At 44.8% G+C, this 23,098-nt stretch overlaps 1 protein-coding gene across 2 annotated transcripts; it reads right to left on the bottom strand.

Annotated features, from left to right (window-relative positions):
• Positions 1–5,028: 5,028 nt before the first annotated feature.
• On the bottom strand, positions 5,029–22,688 carry OPTC (opticin). 2 transcript variants are annotated; one of them, XM_028734183.2, is made up of 7 exons: positions 22,573–22,688; positions 17,984–18,206; positions 16,376–16,529; positions 11,958–12,116; positions 9,533–9,735; positions 8,026–8,121; positions 5,029–7,461 (listed from the first exon to the last, which is right to left on the bottom strand). In XM_028734183.2, the coding sequence occupies exons 2-7, from the start codon at positions 18,197–18,199 to the stop codon at positions 7,291–7,293; spliced, it is 999 nt and encodes a 332-aa protein (XP_028590016.2). In that variant the 5' UTR covers positions 18,200–18,206; positions 22,573–22,688; the 3' UTR covers positions 5,029–7,290. The 2 variants fall into 2 exon arrangements, with proteins under 2 accessions (XP_028590016.2, XP_028590015.2); XM_028734182.2 differs by lacking the exon at positions 22,573–22,688 and adding an exon at positions 18,812–19,102.
• Between the last annotated feature and the right edge of the window lie 410 nt (positions 22,689–23,098).

Raw genomic sequence — 23,098 nt, 5'->3', positions numbered from 1 at the left:
CTTGATGTCTGGGCCTGATGGGAGTTGTTGGGATCTAAAACACCCTGGAGGGCACTGAGTTAGAAATAGAAATCTTGAGGTCTGCCAAAGCTTTGGAAAGCTGCCAGCCATCTGCACGCAGTATGGGACACCCATCCACTGTCACAGGAAGCTGCCTTCTACCGAGTCAGATCATTGGTCCACCTCGCTCAGGATCCTGACTGGCAGCAGCTTTCCAGAATTTCAGAGGCAGATCTTTTCCCAGCTTTGCCTGGAGATGCCAGGGATCAAAAGTGGGACCTTCTGCCTGCAAATCAGAGGTTTTACTACTGAGCCACAGCCCTTGGGGAAGGTTGTATTAAAACAATCCAATCTCCTGTCTGTTGAAGACTGAAAATGGCTTACTGCCAAATAGTCCAACCTAAAAGGACTTTCCTAACCCCCATTACTCATCAACTCTAACATAATTCCAAAACACCCACTGGGCAAACCAAAATGTTACAAAGTGGTGTTCAAGCTTTCCAGAATTCTTCTTCAGGCTATACAGTAAGCAAAATAAATTTGTGGTGGGGTGCAGGAGAGAAAAGTCGACTGATTGGGGAGCTAAAATGAATTAATGGTCTCCTCCCTGGTTCCCCCAGTGTTGTGAGCTTTCTGATATTTGAAGCAGGGGGCGGGGGAGAAGGCAGTGGGGCAGGCAGTGTGGGGCACATGAATGGAGAACATCATTATCTCTCTGTGAGAGCAGCAGGCTGCCAAGCTGGCGTGACCCTGGAAGCTCACTGCGATGGTGGCTGTGCGAGCCAAGCAATCAATACATGAAAATCCAGCCCAGGCACAGAAGGTGACCTTGAGAGAAAGCAAGGGAGAGGAGAGTTGCATGGAATGTGAGAGGAGGGATGGTTTATGGGCACACAGAGAGCACCTGGGATGGAAAGAGTGAGCGAGGCAAAACCCGTGTCCTCTATGCATCTGCCTCTGTGCTTGCTGCATACGCAGCAGTAGGAGGGGGGTGGGGAGGAAGCTCACAGGCAGGAGAAAGGCAGCACAGGGCTGTTCAAGCAGAAAGAAGAGCAACGTCACTGGACAGAGGAAAGAAGACTCTGTGGATCTATCCAAGAGTCAGAGGTTGTTTTCTGTTTGGCATTCGCAGAGGGGCTGTGTTTCTGCAGACATTTGTCAGGGAAAGCTGCTGTGATATATTGGGGTGCAGGTTTTCTTGGAATGGATACTTTCAGCATCACCAGCACCACCTTCTGGCACCTGGTCAGGGGTGCCATTTGAAATGCTGGGCAAGGTGTGTTCACTGTAGGTGGGCAGAGATTCATCTCAGGCCTTGATACATTCAATATTAAACAGCAAGAAAGGGTATATTAAGAACATTGGTTTCTCTTTATGCCCTGTGATAATCAAAGGTAAATCCTGGAATGATTAGACATGGCTGAAACACAGCAAAGATGCCTCTCACCTCCTTAAATCCACACCCCCACCTCCCGCAATACCCACAAGGCCATAATAAGTGATGCACTAGAATGGGTTTCTCCCTTGCTATTTCATACCTGTCCCTTCCCCGCCACCCAGAAAATATTTCTGAATCTCTGCTTTGGAAGCCAGCCATTAAACCATAGCTGTCAACTTTTCCCTTTTCTTGCGAGGGATCCTATTCGGAATAAGGGAATTTCCCTTCAAAAAAGAGAAGCATTGACAGCTATGCATTAAACCAGGAGAAAGAGCCAGACCCATGTAGAAATTCCCCTTTGTATAGATAGATAGATGATAGATAGATATAGATAGATAGATAGATAGATAGATAGATGATGATAGATAGATAGATAGATAGATAGATAGATAGATGATAGATAGATAGATAGATGATAGATAGATAGATAGATAGATAGATAGATAGATAGATAGATAGATAGATGATAGATAGATCTGGGCTTGGGCATCGTTTGCTTCGTCTACATTTAGTGTCCGTTGCTTTTGAGTGCGGGAACACACGCAGAGATACATGGGTGTCCATGTGTGTTCTTCCTTGCAAGTACTTCTTTTCCCCATGCAAATACACAGTGTGCCCATCTATCCCTTGCTGATGTTGCATTGCTCCCCTGAGTCTCCTTCTCAGAGCTCTGTCCAGTTCAATTTGCAATTTCTCACATGAGTCAGCCTCTCTCCCTTCCCATGGGAGAGGCCATTTGGTAGACTAATTGCTCTCATGGCAAGTCAGCAAATGGCTACCGTTCCCTTGCATTTGCTCAAGGCCAATTTCTTTCCTTCTCATCACCTGCTGCTTTTTTGCTCCTGGATTCTTTCCCCTATCCAAGCACATATCTGCCCCAGCTCAGCCGGGCCACACCCTCACCAGAAACTAGGCCAAGCTCTAGAGTTTCAGTTCTCCTAATGCTGCTCCATGAACACAGCCCTTTAGGCACCAGACTGTAACGTCAGGGACGGGGGAAGCTGTAACGCTCTGAATAGCGTAGGACTCCAACTTCCACCAGCCCCAGGCACCATGGCCAGTGAATGATGGGAGTTGTAGTCCAGCAGCCAAAGTTTCTCCATTCCTGCAACAACTGCAGGAATGGAGTGTGTAGTCGTCTGCAGAGAAAATTCAGCACATAAGTACTTCCTTGTATGTACAGGCTCTGCACAGGTGTCCAGTATATCTGCACCATGCCAACCTCCTGCTGCCTTGCCACTCCCCCTCCAGAAAGGGCAAACTTTGAAGGCCAGTGGATTGTTATTAGGAATAGGGAACAAATTGTGGGGTGTATCATCTGGTTCAACATTTGTTCATCCTGCACTGTTCAATGCGTTTCCCTGTCACTTTCCCAACCCTAAAAAGTCCATTTTTAAGAAGTGATATATTACACTAGGATGACAGAGACCATCAATTCACTTTAATTGGTGAATCCCTCCCACAAGAGAGTGACAGTCTGGAGGCCTCCTCAGTCATAATACCAACACCCAACAGAAACGGTTTTCCCAATAAGAGAGAAACTCCACTGTTTCAGAAATGCTTCTTCCTAGCAATTTTGCTTTAGGTTTCTTGGGGGCGGGGGCCATCCGTCCTCTTTATTTTTCCTTTAGCACAAGTTCCATTCAAAGTGTGTGTTTCCCAGCAACCAGCCAGTAGGATATAGACGATGCTGTTAACTGAAGGGCAGGAGCTCACGATTCCCATTGATTTAGATAATCAGTTTAAATATTAAAACAGCAGCAGAAGGGAGATAAAAACCCTTAACAGCAGAGATTAAGAAAGCAGTTTACAGAGGTGGGTATTTTGACAACATTCTGTTGCCCCACCTAGTGGCTCAAGGAAGAAAAGTGCATATTGATTCTCTTAAAGGCACTCAGTTCTGTCTTGCATTGTGCAAGCAATACTTTCCATTTCTTTGTAGGCCCAAATATTGCAGTTGGGGTGGGGGGATACCCCATAAAACTTTTTAACAATAACAATAGTGATGGGTGTTGCTGTCCAAAGAATGGTGCTGAAATAGGTGTTTAAAATTATTTCACTGGAGATTAAACAAAAAATCTTGGGGAATTTGTTGCTTTCTATTGCTTTCTTTCCTAGGAGAGAGTAGAAATTTAAATTTAAAGTGTGGAGTTGAGGATTTAAGGCAAGATCTGATACCCCTCACCCTGTAAATCCATGCCAGTAACAGAATACATGCCAGTTCTTCTAAATACCCCCTTAATGTTCTCTCTCTCTCTCTCTCTCTCTCTCTCTCTCTCTCTCTCTCTCTCTCTCTCTCTTCCCCCCCCCCCCTCCTCCAGCATCCTTAACCTCTCTCTCCTCTCCAGCCCAAACAATGGGACTGCTAAATGGAGATTTCACTAATGAGGTTTGGCTGCTTCACATAAAATGGATTTAGACAATCACTGGTGACCCACCTTCTGTGTGCATTATGACACAGCCATGTGCACTCCTTATCACTCTACTGTAGACACTAAACAGTGTTTTGTGCATGAGAATTGCATAGAAACCCAACAGATCTTGTGGGCTTTCGGGGCAGAGAAGTGTGTGATTTTGGTTGAGCAGAATCACTGCAGGAGAAGAAGAAAAAACAAAGTGAAATGTTTCCCCCTTCCCTTTCTTCTTTTGCTTCCTAGAGACTGTGCACTTAAGCAAAGGGATTATATTCTCCTCCACATCATTTCCATCTAATTGAATTTAGCAGAAGGTTGGTGCTGAATCAAATGCTTCTTGATGTTTCTTCAGGCTTCTGTCTATCTGAAACAGTCTTTCCATGTATTTATTCAACTTTAAGAACAAGATCTTAAGAAAGAAGTTACAAAAAAACACACAAACATATGGGCAAATGTGATCTTTGAATTTATTCTATGTATTTATTCTATGTATTCTATGTATTTATTCTAATACATAATTTTAAAGAAATAGATGACTTCTCCACAGATCTATCAGGCTGGATTTTAATGTAGCTTCTGGGGCAGGATGCTATATCACAGATCCTCTGACCTAAACTATTCAAATTGTGTTGGAGCTTCCACTTTTATTCTGTTTCATAGCAATGCAAACTTTGCAATGCAGGTTTGAAATTGAGGGATTTGACCACCTTTTTATTTTAAAGAGTAGACCCAGCCTACCTACTTATTATCTTGGGATCTCACCTCAACTGCCCCATCAGCACAAGGATTGCCTCCACCTGTGTGTGCCCTATCACCCCAAATTTGTTCCCAGGAACCCTGAAAACAAATTTACAGGGGGAAGGGGGGAGTTCCATTGGCCAGGCAGAAATCCTTGCACTGATGGGACCATTTACTTAGTGCTAAAACCAACCCCATGCAGACCTTGTCTGAGGCCTGGGGCGGGAGTCCTGTTAGAATAAAATTATAAACTCAAACAAAAAAGCAGGCAGTCTCTGGTGGCCCCCACCCCCAGTTTAGCACTCCAAGGTCCAGGGCAAGTGTACACAATGCCCCCTCCCCCTTCCCTGCCTTGCATGGGCCTGGCTACAACCCCCCCAGGATTTAACCTTTAGCTTTCATTAGGTTAACAGAAATCAATCAGAAGTATTTAGAAAATTAATTTTCACTTTAGTTTGTATTTTATTTTAATCAAACGATTGCACACGTATACCATTAATTAGAAGGCTCCAGAACATATTAAAACCTCCCATAGCAACGTTGATAACATAATTAAAAACAAGCTAAGAAACTTTCAGTCTACAAGATACAATAAAAATGGGTAAAAGGAGGCAGAAAAGAAGCAGACTCAGGCATCCATTCTTGAAGTCTTGCAATAATCCAGCTGGAATAGAAGCAGTTCAGGGAGAAGAGGAGCCAATAGACCTAATCACTTTGCCTGACCACAATGGGACCAGATCTTAACTCTCCCTCCACTGTAGCCTGCCACAACCACATAGTGCATCTGAGCACATGCCAAGTGTTTTCTTCACAGCACTAAGCAATTATGACCTGCTCCATTATCACACATTTAGGGCCAAATTGCATGTTATGTGAACAACATATATGTGCCTTTAAAAGCAGCTGTTGTTTTTTAAAGCTGGAGATGGCTTAGAGACAGCTTTAACCTTTTAGGCAATTGTGGTCCTGATCCAGTTTGAGTGTGTGTTCGTGCATGCAACAGGGGTTCAAAAGCTACTAATATTTTCCTCCTGCATTAAAATCTATGGCAGCAACTACTGGAGAAATAAGGTGGTGTTTGTACAAATTGAATTTTGAAGCATGAATTTTGCCAGGATTACAGTGTTTGAAGAGGGAGCCACCTAATGGATTCCATGTGCAATAAGTATTTCTTTAGTTTTGGAATATAATAGTGACACGGAGGCACCAATGTTTTGGGGGCCCAGGGCACTTTTGGAAACTTGAGAAACTTTTGTGAGCACCACACACACTCACACACATCACACAACCACACACACTTTGCAACTGACCAATCAATGACATATCATGTAGCCCCACCCACCACTGCAACAATGCAACCTTCTGATAAGACAAAATTCCACACAATCACATTCCTTGCAATCATCCTCCACAGCAATCACTCACACAGCCCTCAACCACACAACACAACCGTACAATACATGCTTTACTACCACACACCTCATGTAACCACAGAACTCCTCCTGCTCCCACAGCCACACACACCCTTTTCAGCCATACAACGAGAACTAACAATTACATTCAAAAAAACCATTCCTGCAAAAAAGCTACTTTCATGTTTAAGAGACCCTAATATTTCAATACATTTGCTTTTCAAAAACCAGGAAAATTAAGGGATAAAAATATATATGCTGGTTTAATTCCTGAGTTGACTCAAACTCAACAAAACCAGGAAATTAGAAGTCAAGGTTGACACCTTAACAACTGAGCCCCTCCATCAACCACAATGTTGTGCAATGTTACAAACTGTGCTTTCTTACAACTTACCCTTCATGCCCTTCAGGCCCAAATCCAGAAGCGAAGGATGGAGTGCCTGGGACCAGCAAAGACATCCCACATTGTCCTGATTCTGTAATATCTGAGCCTTAGACAAATTCTCCTGTGTGTTGGTCCAAGCCTACATGTGGGCTTGGAAGCACACCAGCTGCATCCTCCACAAGAGGCCCTGATTTGCACAGAAGGCTGTGTTATTGTGCAGCACAATTAATATGCAGCAGATACTCTGCCAGAATAAAGAGGGTCGAAAGGTCAGGACCCAGAGGGGGCATCTGCAAAAGTGCAAAAAGTCCCCAAACTACAATAGCAGCAGGTGGTGGTGTCAGGCTGGGGGAGTTTGGTGGTGGTGGGGAATCAAGAATGGAAGGTCAGCTACAGAGCAACCCAGGGATCCAGAAGTGGACTAGTTGTGAATCTTGAAGAAGATGCTTTAGAATAGGATACCAAGTCAAAAAGCTGCACAGAGCCGTTGCTTCATGGAAGGAAATTGCAAGGTGGAGTCTCAGAAAAGGAACCTCAATTGATCTGTCAATCTTTTCTAGCAAGTATCTTGACAGTTGCACATTAGGATTAAAGGAGAAGGAGAAGATGTACTGAGTGAATGCTTAATTTTTTAAAAATAGCACTAGAGTCATTGATTCTTCTTCCCAGCACTGGCAGATCAAGGATTAATGGTGCTTATGCAGCCCAGCACTAGATATACTCAAGTAAATGAGAAGGACTACGGTAAGTTGAAAAAGGGAGAAAGAGGAGGCAGTCCAAGGGAGCAGTCCAGCAGCATCACTATCTTCCTGGCAGTGAAATTAATACCAGGGTCACTTTCTCTTGAAATCTGTTCCCCTTAGGCTTATGGTGCCAGCTGGAGGTGAATGGTTGCTGCTCCATTCAGTAGAAGCGGCCTGTGGGCAGGCGAGGCAGGCAGAAATAAGCACTGGGGAAGAGGCTCAGGTTGATGGGGTTGCCGTCCAAGCGGATGTCCTCCAGAGCCCGGCGGATGTGGCTGTGGTCCCTGCTGTCGCAGAACGTGTCTACGTGCATGGTCTGGATGTTGTTGTTCTAGGGAAGGAAATTGAGAAGCGAAGATGATACCAGGTGGGGCTGGTGGAGGAGAGTGGGGGGGGGGGGAGGAATCACCAACACTCATAGATCAAGAAGAGGCTCGAAGTTATTCGTGTTTTCCCTTGTTCTGAATTCTGAGACTCCATGGGAAAAACAGACCAATCAGTAAGCCTTGGGGGCATGATAGCTAGCTGGAAAGGGCCTTCACCACTATAGACCAGGGTGGACTACAACCTGGACTTCAAAACACTTAGGCCTGATTGAATGCATTCAGGTCTCTTGCGGGGCATGGCGTTGGTCATGGAGGTTGGCAAGAGACCCCATTTAGGGTTCAATCGCAATTGCAAGACAGGGAAAGAATATCAGTAGGTACAGATCACATGCAATTAGAGAAATAATGGCAAAGATAATGCATGAGCCCATATTATAACTGCTCCTTTCTTTTTAACAGTAATCCAAAAGGAAATGAATGGCAAATGACTGAGTCTCTCAGAGGCTTGTGCTTTGGCTGTTGGTGTCCTCTCCCTCTCTCATTTAAAGAGTTCATCGTCACTCTCTTACCTGTAGATGCAAAGACCTCAGTCTCTCAGGCAGCAGCATGGGGATGTAGTCCAGTTTGTTGTCAGACAGATGAAGGAACTCCAGCTTCTTCAGATCCTGAAAGCAGAAGGAAGAAGGACCATCAGCCCTTGCCTCCTTGAGTGTTCAAGTGAGGCATCCCAGGATTTTCAATGGAAATGTGAGATTTCAAAAGAAGTCAGCTTGGCTAGACCCTAGCAGGTTGAAATCCAGGACAAAGCAGCTAAGGGTTCATGCAGGGGTAAAAATCTAACCCAACAGGAAACTGGGCCTCCACAGATGATAGGAGGAACCCAAAATATTATATCAAATTGTGGTTCCTCATAAGGATGTCAGAGAATTCCATCCTAAGCAGCCATTGGAGCAGATATTGCTATAGTTTGCATATCTACCTGTTCAGGAGCTGTGTTCAACTGATGGTGAGTGGGTGTGTTCAAATCCTGCTTTCTCTGGCAAACCTCTAAGCACCCAGCCAACCTAATAGGATTTAACCACTGCCCCATCTCTGCCTCAATCAGCAAGTGCAGGTGTGAAATCAATAATAGTGACAATAATTATGACAGAACTTATGAAAAAAATATAGCAGGCAGACAGCAAGATGCTGGGAATGAACTGCAGCAGAAAAGAAAAGATGCTGATTTTTATGAATAAAATTATGAATAATTTTTTATGAATCCATACAGGTTGGAATAGAAATGGCTGCCTTCTTACCTTTAAGCACCCAGGCCAAGAGACAAGCTCAACAAACAGATGGCAAAAAGTCTTGGATGCTCTGGAGCCTGCTAAATGTCTGTTACATAGGATGTAGTACAAATGAATATTGATTTTCTACAGCCTTATATTGTGTTTTTTTGTTTGTTTGCATAAAACATAGGCAAAAGGTTAAATGCAGAGACCTCAAGGTAATAATAAGGGAGCCCCCATCCCCGGACCTTCCTGAATTCCACTGCTGGGTTCATCACCAATGGTTAATGTCTAAAGCAGGAGCAGCCAAAGTGATGCCCTCCAAATATTGATAGACATCGCCCCCAATAATCTGCTATGCTGTCTGGGGCTGATGGGAGTTGGGACAACATCTGGAGGACCCCACGTTGCCTACTCCTGTTCTAAAGCAAATCAAGAAACCACAAGGAGAGGGCTCAAACCTGGTGATAATTCACCCAAATCCCAGGTAGGGCTGTAGTGACTCAGTGACATGGCAAGCAGCTGCAATCAATGAGATTGATCAGCCTCTATAGCTCAGATCCATTAAGAGGTCCACAACACCAGGGGCAATCACTTTGTACCCTAGATCATGTGAATGCTTCACTCACGTTGTCTGTCCCCACTCCCCACCCCAAAACACTTGTGAAATGATGCAGAACATCCATGTGGAACAACCTTCTCTTACCAATACGGAATGAGAACAATCCAAAAAGGAGCAGCAAATAGTGGTAGGGGTCTTAATCTAGGCCTTGCAGCATTTGAGAGATATTTGAGAGATGCTCACCTTGAAGGCTTCCGGTTGAATGCCTGCACTCTGGATTGCATTAAAACGGGCGTCCAGCTGCACAATGGAACTGGGCAACTCAGGCAGGGAAGTCAATTGGTTTTCAGGGAGGACAAGCTCTTGCAAGGAAGGCAGCATCCTGAAAGCGTCTTCATCCACCCAGGAAATAAAGTTGCTCGTGAGGTCAATTCGTTTCAATTTTGCTGTGAAAAAAATAGTTTTGGGAGCCAAATCACAGGCGATCACTTGGAAATCAGTTAATGCGTATCACTACCATAGTGTTTCCTATTTTAAATGAGACCACACATCCCTTCCAAGAGAGTGAGAGTAGACTGGAATGCACTTTCACATTGGTAGTTGATGATAGCCCCTGTGCAAGCCCATTTCTGCACCACTTGCCTGTTCAACCCACCTCCCTCCCCTCACACACACACACTTTTGCAGTGATCTCTGGTGAACTGACAAGGTTAGGGGGAAATTGTCAATTTCACAGATGCCACCAGCGGTTTGGTGCTGTTGTTTTAATTACAATATTACTATGAACACCAGCACTGGAGTACATATATGCTATTTAAAGAAAATAAAAACAGCTAAAGAAACATGCCACTGAAAGGCTGCTTCAATGCATGCACAAAATGTAAGAGAAAAGCAAATGTGCAGGATACACTCCTCTCTCAACATTTGGGAGCTGCAACTAGAATCTGGGATCTCTTTGGCGCAAGAGTGTAACACAGATTCAGCCCCAAATAGGATCACTTCCTCTTTTTGACATGTTTGGTTGTATTTGTATTTTCTCTAGGGCTTTGATGGGGGTGGACTGAAATATTGAGCCCTCTGGTATTGTAACAGGATTGTATCCAGTGCTATGCCAACAAGTTTCCACTGGTGCAATGAGGCCTTCTTTTCCTCTCCTCCCAACAAATCTGCTCTCAAGAGTACCCCTATTTCTCCTAAGCTGATTTGGGGGGGGGGCAGACAAGGGGCTGGAAAAGGCACAAGAAGAAGAGGAAGTTCTATTGTGCCAGAATTGAATATGACCTCTTCTTCTTCTTTTTTTAAAGAATCAAAATGAAATTAGCTGTTCTGACACTGATTTCTCACAAAAAACTTGCTTTCAATGCACAGCCCAGGAACTGCACAGCTGACAGGCTTTGTGAAGTGAACATGTTCTCTTCCACCAGTTTCCCCTGGTATTAAACAGTGTGAGATGCTAGCAAAATGCCAGCCTTTTCTTTTGGTATTGGCTCAAAACCTTCAAAGGTGAAAACCACATTCCTCTTGAGGCTTTCCACTGGCTGAGAATAGTGCATTACAAGGTCTCAAATGTATGTGCCTGGCAGAAATTGGTCAGTCTTTTCCATCTCCAGATCCTGGCATATTTATTTGTTAAGAAAAAGAATCTTTTAGGCCACAGTTATTTGGGGTTAATGCTCTGCAACCACGAACACGAGGGAGCCTTTGTGCCTTACATATGCTGGCACCTGGCTGCAGAACAAGCAAAAGTCCTGAGGTTTTCTTTTGCATATGCACATAATTTGTGCACTAAAGATCATATACGACAGGAGTCAAATTAACATCAGGCTGTGCAAGAGAGAATAGTTTGGTGCTCATATGAATCCTATTCCAGATCTTTATTTGTTTTACGTATGGTTGGAACTCAAAATAGTTGCCCAGTTTTTAATGGACTTGGGGATCAAAGGGTGAGTTCACCCAAATCCCACCAGGATGGGATGAATGTAACCAGGTTATGTCCAGATGAACAGTGAAACTGGCTTTGTGTGATTGCTTCATCACACGCCCAGACTAGTAACTCAACTCACGGTTATCACTGCAGAATCCATTGTGATAGCACATAATAAAGGTGGATATCGTTCCATGTAGTGCAGCAATTATGTCATACTCACTGCAACCCAGATTTTGCCCAGATTCATCCCATTCACATTTTCCAGCACACTTTCAGCCTGTTCACACATCCATTTAGCATTTGATAGCCACAGGGAAAGCCTGTAGGAATCTAGCCTATGCTGTGCCAGCTCTATGTGTCTTTCACCACGTCGCAGAATTTGTGGTGACATGCCCAAAACCAAATTCCTTTCCCACTGCTGCTTCCATGCACCTTGTGGCCATGAAAACAGGGCCTGATTGGGCCAGATTCTTGGCTTGCAATCTGGCAAGGACCCAATCTTCTTTCAGAGTGCATTATGAAATAAGAGCCAGTGTGAAAACAGACTCTGGTATTCAGATACCCACTTCCGAGACAAGCATGTGGCAAACACATTTCCCATTTCACCATCAGGAGAGTAGAGAGGAAGAGCAGAGAGTTGCACAGGTGACTTTGCTTGTAACAGACAAGGCTGCCTAGATGGGGTGAAGCAGCTTGCAAGTGTGAGAACTGTAACCAGAAGCCCTAAGGAGCATAGCATACCAAGTCCGGTGAAGTCACTGGCCTGAATCTTGCTGATGTGGTTGAAGCGGGCATAGAAATATGTGGTCTCCAAGGGCAGAGGTGGGATGTGTTCTAGATCAGAGTCATCACAGTACACAGAGGTGCTGATGCACACACAGACCAAACAGGTGGGAAGACCTAGAGACAAGGTAGAGAGTGTTAGTCAATATGGGCCTGATCAGTGAAAGAGTTTAGGAATGGCCCTCCACAGAGAGGGAGAAATCGTTGCTGAACCCAGTAATGATATATGTGGTGGGACAAAGCCACAGAGCTGCTCTCCTGAGGCCAGCACTGCTACATCTTAACCTGGATTACACTGGGATGGGCCAGGGTGGTGGTGTGATTGTGGCTGCACAAACACACCAGCAGAGGAAATTGGGTGCTCTAGCTGGGGTATCCACATCCTGGCCACCCTGCCTCACCCCAGCACTGCCCAGGTAAGCTAAGCAACACCATTGTCAAGAGGCTGGCTCTGTAGCTCTTCCTCGCCATTTGGGCTGCTAGTGGTTGAGCTACAGTTTCCACCATTCCTAAGCATTGGCCATAATGGCAATGGCTCAGAGGGAGATGGAGTTCAACAACATCTGGAAGGCCACAACTTCCCTATCCCTGCTTTAAGGAATAAGACAAACATTTAATTCTTAGAGGATTAGAGCTACTGGACACATCCATTCTTTAAGTGCTCACATTTTTGTATTACTTTTTTTAAAAAAAATACATTTTCCATTTTTCTATTTACACATCTTACTTTCCCATCATGCATTGTTTCTGGTATTACTTTTTTAATTGAAATGATGTTGCATTTTACTGTGTTCCTTTGTTTGCTAAACCAATCCTGAGAATTCTCCAGTATGTCCATGACTACCCATGACCTGAAAAATCTTGTTAAACATTTGTCTCTTTTGACAAATAACATAGTGAACTGTCAGCTGGACATTCATTTTATTATTTGTGTATATTGAATGAATGAATGAATGAATGAATCTTTATTTGCATCATCCACCAGCCATAGCAATAAAACAAACAAAATGTATATTTGTATTATTACAACAAACAGCAGCAGCAGCAGCAGCAACAACAACAACTTATTACTTACACACACACCCCATTTGACTAGGTTGCCCCAGCCACTCTGCGTGGCTTCCAACATAATAAAAACACGGCAAAACATCACACATTGAAAACTTCCTGATACAGGGCTGCCTTCAGATGTCTTCAATAAAGTCAGATAGCTGTTCATTTCCTTAACATCTGATGGGAGGGCATTTCACAGGGTGGGCACCACCACTGAGAAGGTCCTCTTCCTGGTTCCCTGTAACCTCACTTCTCACAGTAAGGGAACTGCCAGAAGGCTCTCGGAGCTGGACCTGTCTGGGCTGAACAATGGGAGTGGAGATGCTCCTTCAGGTATACTGGTACATATTTATACTCCACCTTTTCCCAAAGGAGCTCAGGCTGGCATACATGGTTCTGCTATGCACCTCACCAGGTAACCTTGAGCCAGTCACTTGCTCAGTCACACTTACTCAACCTAGGCTGCCTCACAGGTTTGTTGTGGGGATAATACAGGGGGCAGAACCTTGTATTCTGCGTTGAGCTCCCTGAGGAAAGGGTAAGATTGAAATGTAAGAGATAAATGATAGATCTGCTATTTCTCCTAGGCTCAAATATTTTCTGAAAACTGTGGGCATGGGATAGAAGGAATTGCCACTCTCATTTTGCTATCAGGTGAGAGGACGACCAAACAGCAGGCCGAGTTTTTGTGAAGTTCTGATATGGAAAATGTGGGGTGTCAGATTGGTTCTGTTCACAAGTGAGTGCTAAGTTCTTTTAAAAGGCAAAAAAGAGGAACAAATGAGTCAATTCCAATTAAAGAGACGAATCACAAACCACTAGTCCAAATTGCTGCTTAGCAATGAATCAGCCTGGGCCAAGTCCAATACAAAGGGTGCAACATTGCCTTATTAACCTTATGGTGTTACCCCAGGAATTTTGTTTGGCCTTTCATATTCAGAGAAACCCAACCGAAAGGAAATGGGAGTTATTTTTGCACTGAGAAATCATTGCTGCTGTTACGTCTGGAGCCAACAGCCCATTGCAGAGTCAAAGTGACAAGATTCCAGGCACCAATTAAAACTGCTTGAGTATTTAAAATAAAAAAACCTCCTATTCAGAGGACTAAACAGACTCCAAATCTATTAGTGGAGGAGTTCAAAGCAGAAAGCCAACAATTTCGCTCAGCCTACTACTTAATTTGTCCCAGTTCAGAGTGGCAGAAAATGAATAAAGATATTTATCCCTCGCTACAGGATTTTAATTGTCACTAATCTAATTGCTACTCTGTCCGATTTTCGCTGCGTCGCTGCTCATTAAAGTCTTGGTGCTTTGCTGGCGTTTCTGTTTGTTTCTGAGCAGCTCCTTTATCAAGCTTCTCTCCTGTCTCAAACAAGGAGCCCAAGCCTGCTTGCTTTTTGAATGTACAAGCAGAGCAAATTTTGCTTTCTTTCCATCTGTTAGATGGATGGGCATAGGGCAGAGAGGGGATGAGGTGAAAAGAATCAGGCGCCTCTTTTAAATGTTCAACAGTGTGTGTTTGTTTATCAAAAGAAATGGGAGCTGCTTTTCCCATCAATTAAAATACTCAAAACTGGCATGCAGTTTGAAAAAACAACATAAGGACAACAAAGGAATACAAAAATAAACCAGGCAAGATATAAAAGCTGGCAGCAGAGATAAATACAACACTAGCAGCACCATTCCCTTAAAAAGAAAAAAAGAAAAAAGCAGGATTTACTTGAACAGAATTTTTTGTTTCATGGTGGAAGAAGGATGCTTATTACCATAATATATTATTCATTAAATTGGTATAGCACCCTTCATCTGAAGATCACAGGGAGGTTCACAACAGAAAAATACAAAATGAGAACACAAAATACATAATAAAATACACAATAAAACAAAAACTAATCAATAGTCCCACAAGCACATTTAAAAGGCCACAGAATATTAATCAGCCAAAGACTTGGTTATAATGAAAAGTTTTCGCCTAGCACCCACAGTTATGAAGGAGTCAGGTGAGCCTCCCTGGGGAGAGCATTTCACAAATGGGGAGCCACCACAGAAAAGGTCCATTCTTGTGTCCATTTGTGGAGGAGGCACATGAAGAAGGACCTCAGAGGATGACCTCAAGGTCCAGGTAGATTCCTGTGGGAAGAGGCGGTCCTTGAAGTATTGCGGTCCTGAGCTATTTAAGGCTTAGGTCAAAACTAACACTTTGAATTGGGCCCAGAAACTAATTGGCCGCCAGTGCAGTTGGGCCAGAATTGGTGTAATATGCTCAAACCGTCTTGCCCCGGTGAGCAACCTGGCTGCTGAATTCTGCACCAGCTGAAGTTTCTGAACTGTCTTCAGAGGCAACCCTATGTATAATGTGTTGCAGTAGTCTAACCTAAAGGTTACCAGAGCATGGATAACAGAAGTTAGGCTATCACTGTCTAGATAGGGGCACAGCTGAGCCACCAGCCCAAGCTGATAGAATATGTTCCATGCCAATAAGGCCACCTGAGCCTCAAGTGACAGCAAAGGATCCAGAAGGACCCTCAAGCTGAGTTCCTGCTCCTTCAGAGGGAATGTACCCCCATTAAGAGGAAGGAAACTATCCAGTCTGGGGAACCACCCAATAACAGTGCCTCAGACTTATCTGGATTGAGTTTCAGCTTGTCGGTTCTCATCTAGTTAATCACTGAGGCAAGGCAATGGTCCAGCCCATCTACTGCCACACCTGCAGAAGTGAAGGAGAAGTAGAGCTGTACTCCAGAACTCCCGATAACCCAACTCGATGTTTTCGTGTAGATGTTAAACAGCAAGTCTGAAGAAGATGCTGCCGAATATATGCAGATTGTTTAGGGCTTTGCAGGCAAAGCTGATCAGGTGTTTAGTGATTTATTTATTTCTAGATGTTCAACTTCAATAAGCTTTTAATATTTAGTCATCTGTTGCTTTTAGACTGTTTCTTATTTAACCATCACTTCTCCCCTTTGAGCTAAAGACAAGGAAGCTATCATCACAGCGAGGACCCAAAAGAATAAAGGAGCCATTCAATCCCAGATGTGACAAAACATCCCTTCCTTGGGCCTTCAGGTATTGTATGATGCCTTAAGCCTAACATGGCACTCCAAACAGTCATGAATTGTAGCTATTGAGGAACCCATCCTGTACGGATATGAAGAAACACACAGATGCTTCACATTCCTCAAGAGACCCCAGCAGTACAACTGGGGCAATATTTCACCAGCTGCTTCACGCTGGAATTTCCTGCGCAGCATATGCCACCCTTATCCTTAGTTTTTGTTTCATGCAGAAAGACTAATGGTTTTGAGTGGCGGTGTTTTACTCACCCTGATCTGTTATGGACCCAAACAGGCCTGGTCCCTGAGGCCTGGCAGCCGTGGATGTGGGTGGGCTCTTTTGTGGAATTTCAGTTGCCCCAGTTGTTGTGCTCAGAGGCCCCAGCAAGCTCTTGGTAGGAGGAGGCAGGGTGCCAACCTCAATCTGTAAGTAAAGCAAGGGTCTTGTGATTGCATTAGTTATGATTCTCAGAGTCTATTTTACAGAGGGGGAAACCGAGTCATATGTAGGGCAGAAGTTTCCAGATTGGTCTTCTAAGGGTGATTCATATATAATGATGTTTTTCTTCTGCACACAAACATTTCAGGTGTCCCTTGCTGGGGTAATGTTACATAGTCTAATGTTCCCAGCAGCTGAAAGGAAATGTCATCCTTCTTGTGGAAATTGCAGTTCACCATATTAGAGGCCAGTTGATTATCGCAATACATTTCTTTATGTATGGATGCAGGGGTCTTGATCTGGATCAGGACCCTGGTAGCAGTGGGTATGCAGAGAGGGAGGCTTTAACGTTTTGTCACCTGCTGCCGTTCTGACCAAGATTTGTGTCTGCTACTTGCATTGGGAAGAAAAGCTCTCATTTGCACGACTGGACATTTTTCTTCCAATACAAATAGCAGTTGTGGGGGGCGGGGCGGAATCCAGACTAAGGTTGCACTGGTGGACAAAGGGATAAAACTTCCTACCTGCATATACGGGGGCCTCAATCTGGATCGGGTACCTTTTTATATGAAAAAATCGAATCATTCAATTAATTGCAGAAACGGCATCTCATTTAGATTGGTTCTGAGGGCTAAATCATAAGTTCCATTAAAATGTTGCTTTAACTAGTAAATGTAGGTGGTTATGAGAGGGGGATAGGGTGACAGAATCGGAACAGAACAGTGGCATGTGGAGAATTTGAAATCTTAACCCTCCTCTCCTGCAGTCTCCGAATCCCCCTCTTGGCTGCAACTGGAGGGAATATCCCTTTGGTGTCGTTTTTGTTGGCACCGTGGCAGGGGAGGAGAAGGCCCCCCTCCCAGCATACTATGGTCCTGATCTGGATCTCCCCACTCCTATTGCAGTGGCATGCAGTTGCTCTTTAAGACTTCGGTCTCCTTAAGCATATTTATGGCTGCCTATGAACTGCCCCGACAATAGCGTTGGTGAAGGATTTATAGAGAGTACAATCTATTGCAGCTAACAATGTAAGTGTGGGAGAAGGAAACAATTTCTGACTGGGTAGACAGTGGAAGAGATGTGCACAGCTAATTGAAATTGCCGCCGACAGTTGAGCTCCTGGGGTAAGGTGGTAAAACCTGAGAAGCTGATGCCTCTGCACAGGGTGACTACGTCTACATATAAGTGTGGACACACTGTAAACCCAGAATTGTGATTTGGCCCAAGGGTAATCCAAATTCTGCAAGCAGAATATACCAGTTTGCATGTGTACACTATATACACAACCATCTGGCAAGAGTTAGTGGGTTGTTAGAAAGGCAGAGTATGAATATTGGGGACAGCTAAATTATTGGGAGGCACTTAAAGCTGCAATTCTGAGCAGGACAAACAATCTGCTGAATAACAGGCCTCACATTTCAGTGGCAATTCTATAGTACCTTTGATGCCAGGTCCCCATAATCGTAGTTCTCTTCATAGTTACTGAGATCAATGACCTCTCCATAGTTGTCCAGGTTGAGGTCATAGTTGCCTAAATCCAGGCTGTCATAAGTGGCAGATGTGTGCTTCTCCTTCTTCTTTCCATCTTCCTTCAGTGGAACAGCCAGAGCCAGAGCCAGGGCAGATATTATGCCCACCAAGGCTGCAGTCTGCATCCTGTGCCTGAGTGGGGAGCAAGAAGAGCAGGAGCACCATAAGAAAGCTAGCACGAGGCGAGTACCATTCTTTGTTCTGACACAGACTCTTTGCCATGCCCTTTGGCATGTTGGTCTACCTGGGCCTTAATTTTGCATCCATAAAAGTATGGGTATGTTGTAAGTATGAGTATGTTGTAAGAGACTCCAGTAAGATGGTGATGGGCAGAACCTTTCAAAACCTGACATCAGAGCATGGTCTAGAACCTGCTTTCAGTACCAAGTAGAGGAAAGAAAGGAGCTAGCTTTTGAACATAAACTGAATGCTTTCCTTCCACCACTGAGAAAACACCACCAAGACCCTGGTTCCCCATGAATCTAGAATTCAGGTTTGCAGTGAAACCCTCACACTGGGTTCCCCTTACAGACTCCCTTTTTGAGAATGCAGGGCAAAGCTGACTGGGTGCCCTTGGGCTAGTCGCTGCCTCTCAGCTTAACCTACCTCACAGGGCTGTTGTGGAGATAAAATGGAGAGTGAGGGAGCCACATACACCACACTGAGCTCCATGGAGAAAAATATAGGATATGTGTGTAATAAAATAAGATAAATAAATAAAACCATGTGTTGTTGACCTGATCTAGTAGGCTCTTCTTATGTTCTGAGGCAGGGGTTGGCTGAGGGCAGACTGAGGTTGGTTTGCCCTTCTGGAGCAGACTCCACTCTCTGCGGCAGAGCCAGATCCTAAGGAGCCTCAATATTGTTTTCTGCTCACTAGGCCTTTCTTCCTAGCACCACACTTCCAACTCTGCCTTCTCAGTAATCTGTCTGCTGCTTTTTCCTGCTCCAACTCCTCATCAAAGCCTCCACTTTAGCTCCTTATTACTATACCTTCCAGTGCTTTCAGAGACCGCCTGACCTTGCCCTGCGGCACTTTCAAAAGGAGCTCCACTACAAGCTTCATAAAGAGCTTGCAGGCGGCGGGGAGTGGGGAGGGGGACAAGCAGTGGAGGTTCACAGCACCAGGGAACAAATGGCTGAAGCTTCCAGCCCTGAGGGGATTATTAATCTCCTTCCCCTTTCAGTCATTTTCATGCCTGACTGCTTTGCCGTGCCGGGGAGGCCCAGAGCAACTTCACCTCTTACTCACAAGCCAGATTTGACTGCAGCAGAAAAGGACGTTCAGACCCAGGGTGGCAAAGCTTCAGAAAGAGGGAGTTAAAGCTTCCGCTGCCACCAGTGGGAATGCTGAGGCATCATTAGCAACTTGGTGAGTTGCAGACAATAAAGAGGATGCTTCTTCCTTAGGTCTTAACCTGCATTTTTGCTCCCAGTTTGCCAAGTGCATGAACCCTGTCAAAAGCTATTTTTGGTTCAGTTCACAGCCGAGGGAATGAAAGCATGACTAGGAGATGCAATAGCTTCATCATCATCATCATCATCATTATTATTATTATTATTATTATTATTATTATTATTATTATTATTATTTATTCTCAGCCACTCAGCCACTCTGGGCGGCTTCCAACAGAATATTAAAATACAATAGTCCATCAAACATTAAAAGCTTCCCTAAACAGGGCTGCCTTCAGATGTCTTCTAAAAGTCTGGTAGTTGTTTTTCTCTTTGACATCTGGTGGGAGGGTGTTCCACAGGGCGGGTGCCACTACCAAGAAGGTTCTCTGCCTGGTACTCTGTAACTTGGCTTCTCGCAGCGAGGGAACCGCCAGAAGGCCCTCCACGCTGGACCTCAGTGTCCGGGCAGAACAATGGGGGTAGAGACGGTTCTTCAGGTATACTGGGCCGAGGCCGTTTAGGGCTCTAAAGGTTAGCACCAACACTTTGAATTGTGCTCAGAAACGTACTGGGAGCCAATGTAGATCTTTCAAGACTGGTGTTATGTGGTCTCGGTGGCCACTCCCAGTCACCAGTCTTGCTGCCGCATTCTGGATTAGTTGTAGTTTCCAGGTCACCTTCAAAGGTAGCCCCACATAGAGCGCATTGCAGTAGTCCAAGCGAGAGATAACTAGATCATGCACCACTCTGGCAAGACAGTCCGTGGGCAGATAGGGTCTCAGCCTGTGTACCAGATGGAGCGGGTAAACAGCTGCCCTGGACACAGAATTGACCTGTGCCTCCATGGACAGCTGCGAGTCCAAAATGACTCCCAGGCTGCGCACCTGGTCCTTCAGGGGCACAGTTACCCCATTCAGGACCAGGATACCAGGCCACCAACTTCCTTCCCAATTGGCAAAACAAAACAAAAAGGATCCAAAACCTTTAAGGGAACAGGACTAGAACCCATAGCCTTGGCCACCTACAAGGAAGAGGTCCAGTGGTTGAGGCATTCTGAGTCTGGTACAAAGTTTCCCCTCTGAACAATGTGATGAAGAGACAGAGACTGAGTGACAGAATTTAAAACCGATTAACTTCTCTTGGAATAAGAATCTGTTTTGTTCGGAAGATGCCAGTGCTTGGACAGCAGCCATTTTTGGATCGTAATGTGTTTGCCAACGCATTTATTCCATCTGTTTGTGTATTTATGATTAATAATAATAATGATTATATATATAGAACCATCAATGTACATGGTGTTTACACAAGCCTAGGTGCATGCACACATACACACAAATTCAAATATGTTCCCACAGCAATGCATCACATATGTCCAATACTTGCAAACAGACACAGAAGCTCGCCCACAGAAGCATACAAGAAGCCTACATTATTACATTTACTTAAGCTTGTTTCAGGCACAGTTATAAATGCTAGTTTTAACCTTCAGATCCCTAAATGGTTTGGGACCCAGATATTTGAATCTAACCTTTAGGATCTGGAAGAGCTAACTTGTTTTTTAGGCACCCTTGACTTTGGAGATTTGGCTGATAGCAACAGGGGAAAGGTCATTCTTCGTGATGATGCTCCCAACCTTATGGAATGCCCCCCCCCTCGATTTGTCAGATATGAATGACATTTATGCCATTCAAATGCCACAGCTTCTGATGGTTTTGTTTAAGGTATGGTTTTTTATATGCTGTGGTTATACATTTGTTATACAGTTTCTACTTTATTGGTTAATTTCTGCTGTCTTTCTTACATTGTATCGCCTTTGCGGTTGCGTGGATAGTGGTTCTTTAGACTTTTGCAATGCAGTGTTTACTTCAGTGAACCACCTTGTAGACCATCAGGCAGGAAAGTGGTATATAGATATTTAAATGTATTTAAATAATAAAATAGGCACACACATGACTATTCTACAGGAATGCATATGTGTAGGTAAAAAAAGGATAAAGCACCACTGGACGGTTAAGTCCAGTCAAAGGCGACTATGGGGTTGAGGTGCTCATCTCATTTTCAGGCCGAGGGAGTTGGCGTTTGTCCACAGACAGCTTTCCAGGTCATGCGGCCAGCATGAGTAAACTGCTTCTGGTGCAACAGAACACCGTGATGGAAACCAGAGCACATGGAAATGCTGTTTACCTGCCTGCTGCAGCGGTACCTATTTATCTACTTGCACTGGCATGCTTTTGAACTGCTAGGTTGGCAGGAGCTGGGACAGAGCAACGGGAGCTCACCCCGTTGTGGGGATTCGAACCGCCAAACTTCTAATCGGCAAGCCCAAGAGGCCCAGTGGTTTAGACCAGAGTGCCACCCGCGTCCTAGCATGGGTGTACTCACACATCTGTGTGCACACATGGCAATACACACAATCCATACAGAAGAACACTTGCAAGCATATAAAAGCATTATCAGAGGTGCGCTCTCTCTCTCTCTCTCTCTCTCTCTCTCTCTCTCTCTCTCTCTCTCTCTCTCACACACACACACACACACACACACACACACACACAGTCTTTCATTGATGGGTGGATGTACATATCTGAGTAGAAATCTGTTTATAACATCCATTTCTGCCCCCCCCTCCTATGCGTACATATGGACACATGTAAATTTAACCATAAAAGAGAACATTCTAAGAAAGGTGCCTTTAAGATCCCCACAGATCTTCCATTGATCATATCCAGCATTGGGACTATCATGGCCAGCTTTTGAGCCTCACACTGCAGGAAGAACTCATGCTTTGTGTAATAGTCCCAACAGTGGCGTAGCGTGGGTTGTCAGCACCCAGGGCAAGGCAAGTAATTTGCGCCCCCTAACCCGTGGATTTGCGCCCCCTAACCCGTGGATTTGCGCCCCCTAACCTGTGGATTTGCCCTAACCCCAGATGTTACGCCCGGTGCGGCCGGCCCCCCCTGCACCCCCCACGCTACGCCACTGAGTCCCAATCCCTGGGTAGTTTTCATGCCTGTAACCAAGCCTGAAAGATCTTGAGCTCTGCTTGTTAGCAACGAAGAGGGAAGGGTGGGGGGGAAGAGGAGCAAATTATTGACATACATACCACTTTTGCTGCTTGCCTGCCTTGAGTGAAGAGGCTCGGTGTTCCTGTAGCACCAAGTGTGATGGGACTGAAAAGCTTTTAATGAGAGTGGCGGCGGCGAGGAGGGAACACAACTGTGCAGATGTGAGGGGTGGGCAGGGGCAGGCAGAAAGGGCAGCCAATCAGGGTCATGATTATTCAGCCCATCTGTCACCAGGCTACCCCCCTCCCATTTTACCCCCCATGGCTACCTTAACAAAGTCCACCAGAAAACAAACATGCTCAGTTAAACCTTTTCTCCAAGAAGCTGGTCTTGTTGTTGGGGTGAAATGCTGCAGGCCTGGGAGTGACATTTCAGACTCTGTTGCAATTGTGTGTTGGTTTGGAAAGTTGGCAGCTGGGCTGTAGTGTGGGGATGATTTCAACTCACACAGAACACCCTGGGGGCATACACTGCTTCTGGGAACCTTCCTAAATACAGTGGTACCTCGGTTTACGAACTTAATTCCTTCCAGAAGTCCATTCTTAAACCAAAGCATTCTTAAAC

Source organism: Podarcis muralis, chromosome 5, assembly GCF_964188315.1.
Source record: "Podarcis muralis chromosome 5, rPodMur119.hap1.1, whole genome shotgun sequence".
NCBI classification, from domain to species: Eukaryota; Metazoa; Chordata; class Lepidosauria; order Squamata; family Lacertidae; genus Podarcis; species Podarcis muralis.
Note: the sequence above shows the minus strand (reverse complement) of the source record. Positions and strands in the feature narration are given on the sequence as shown.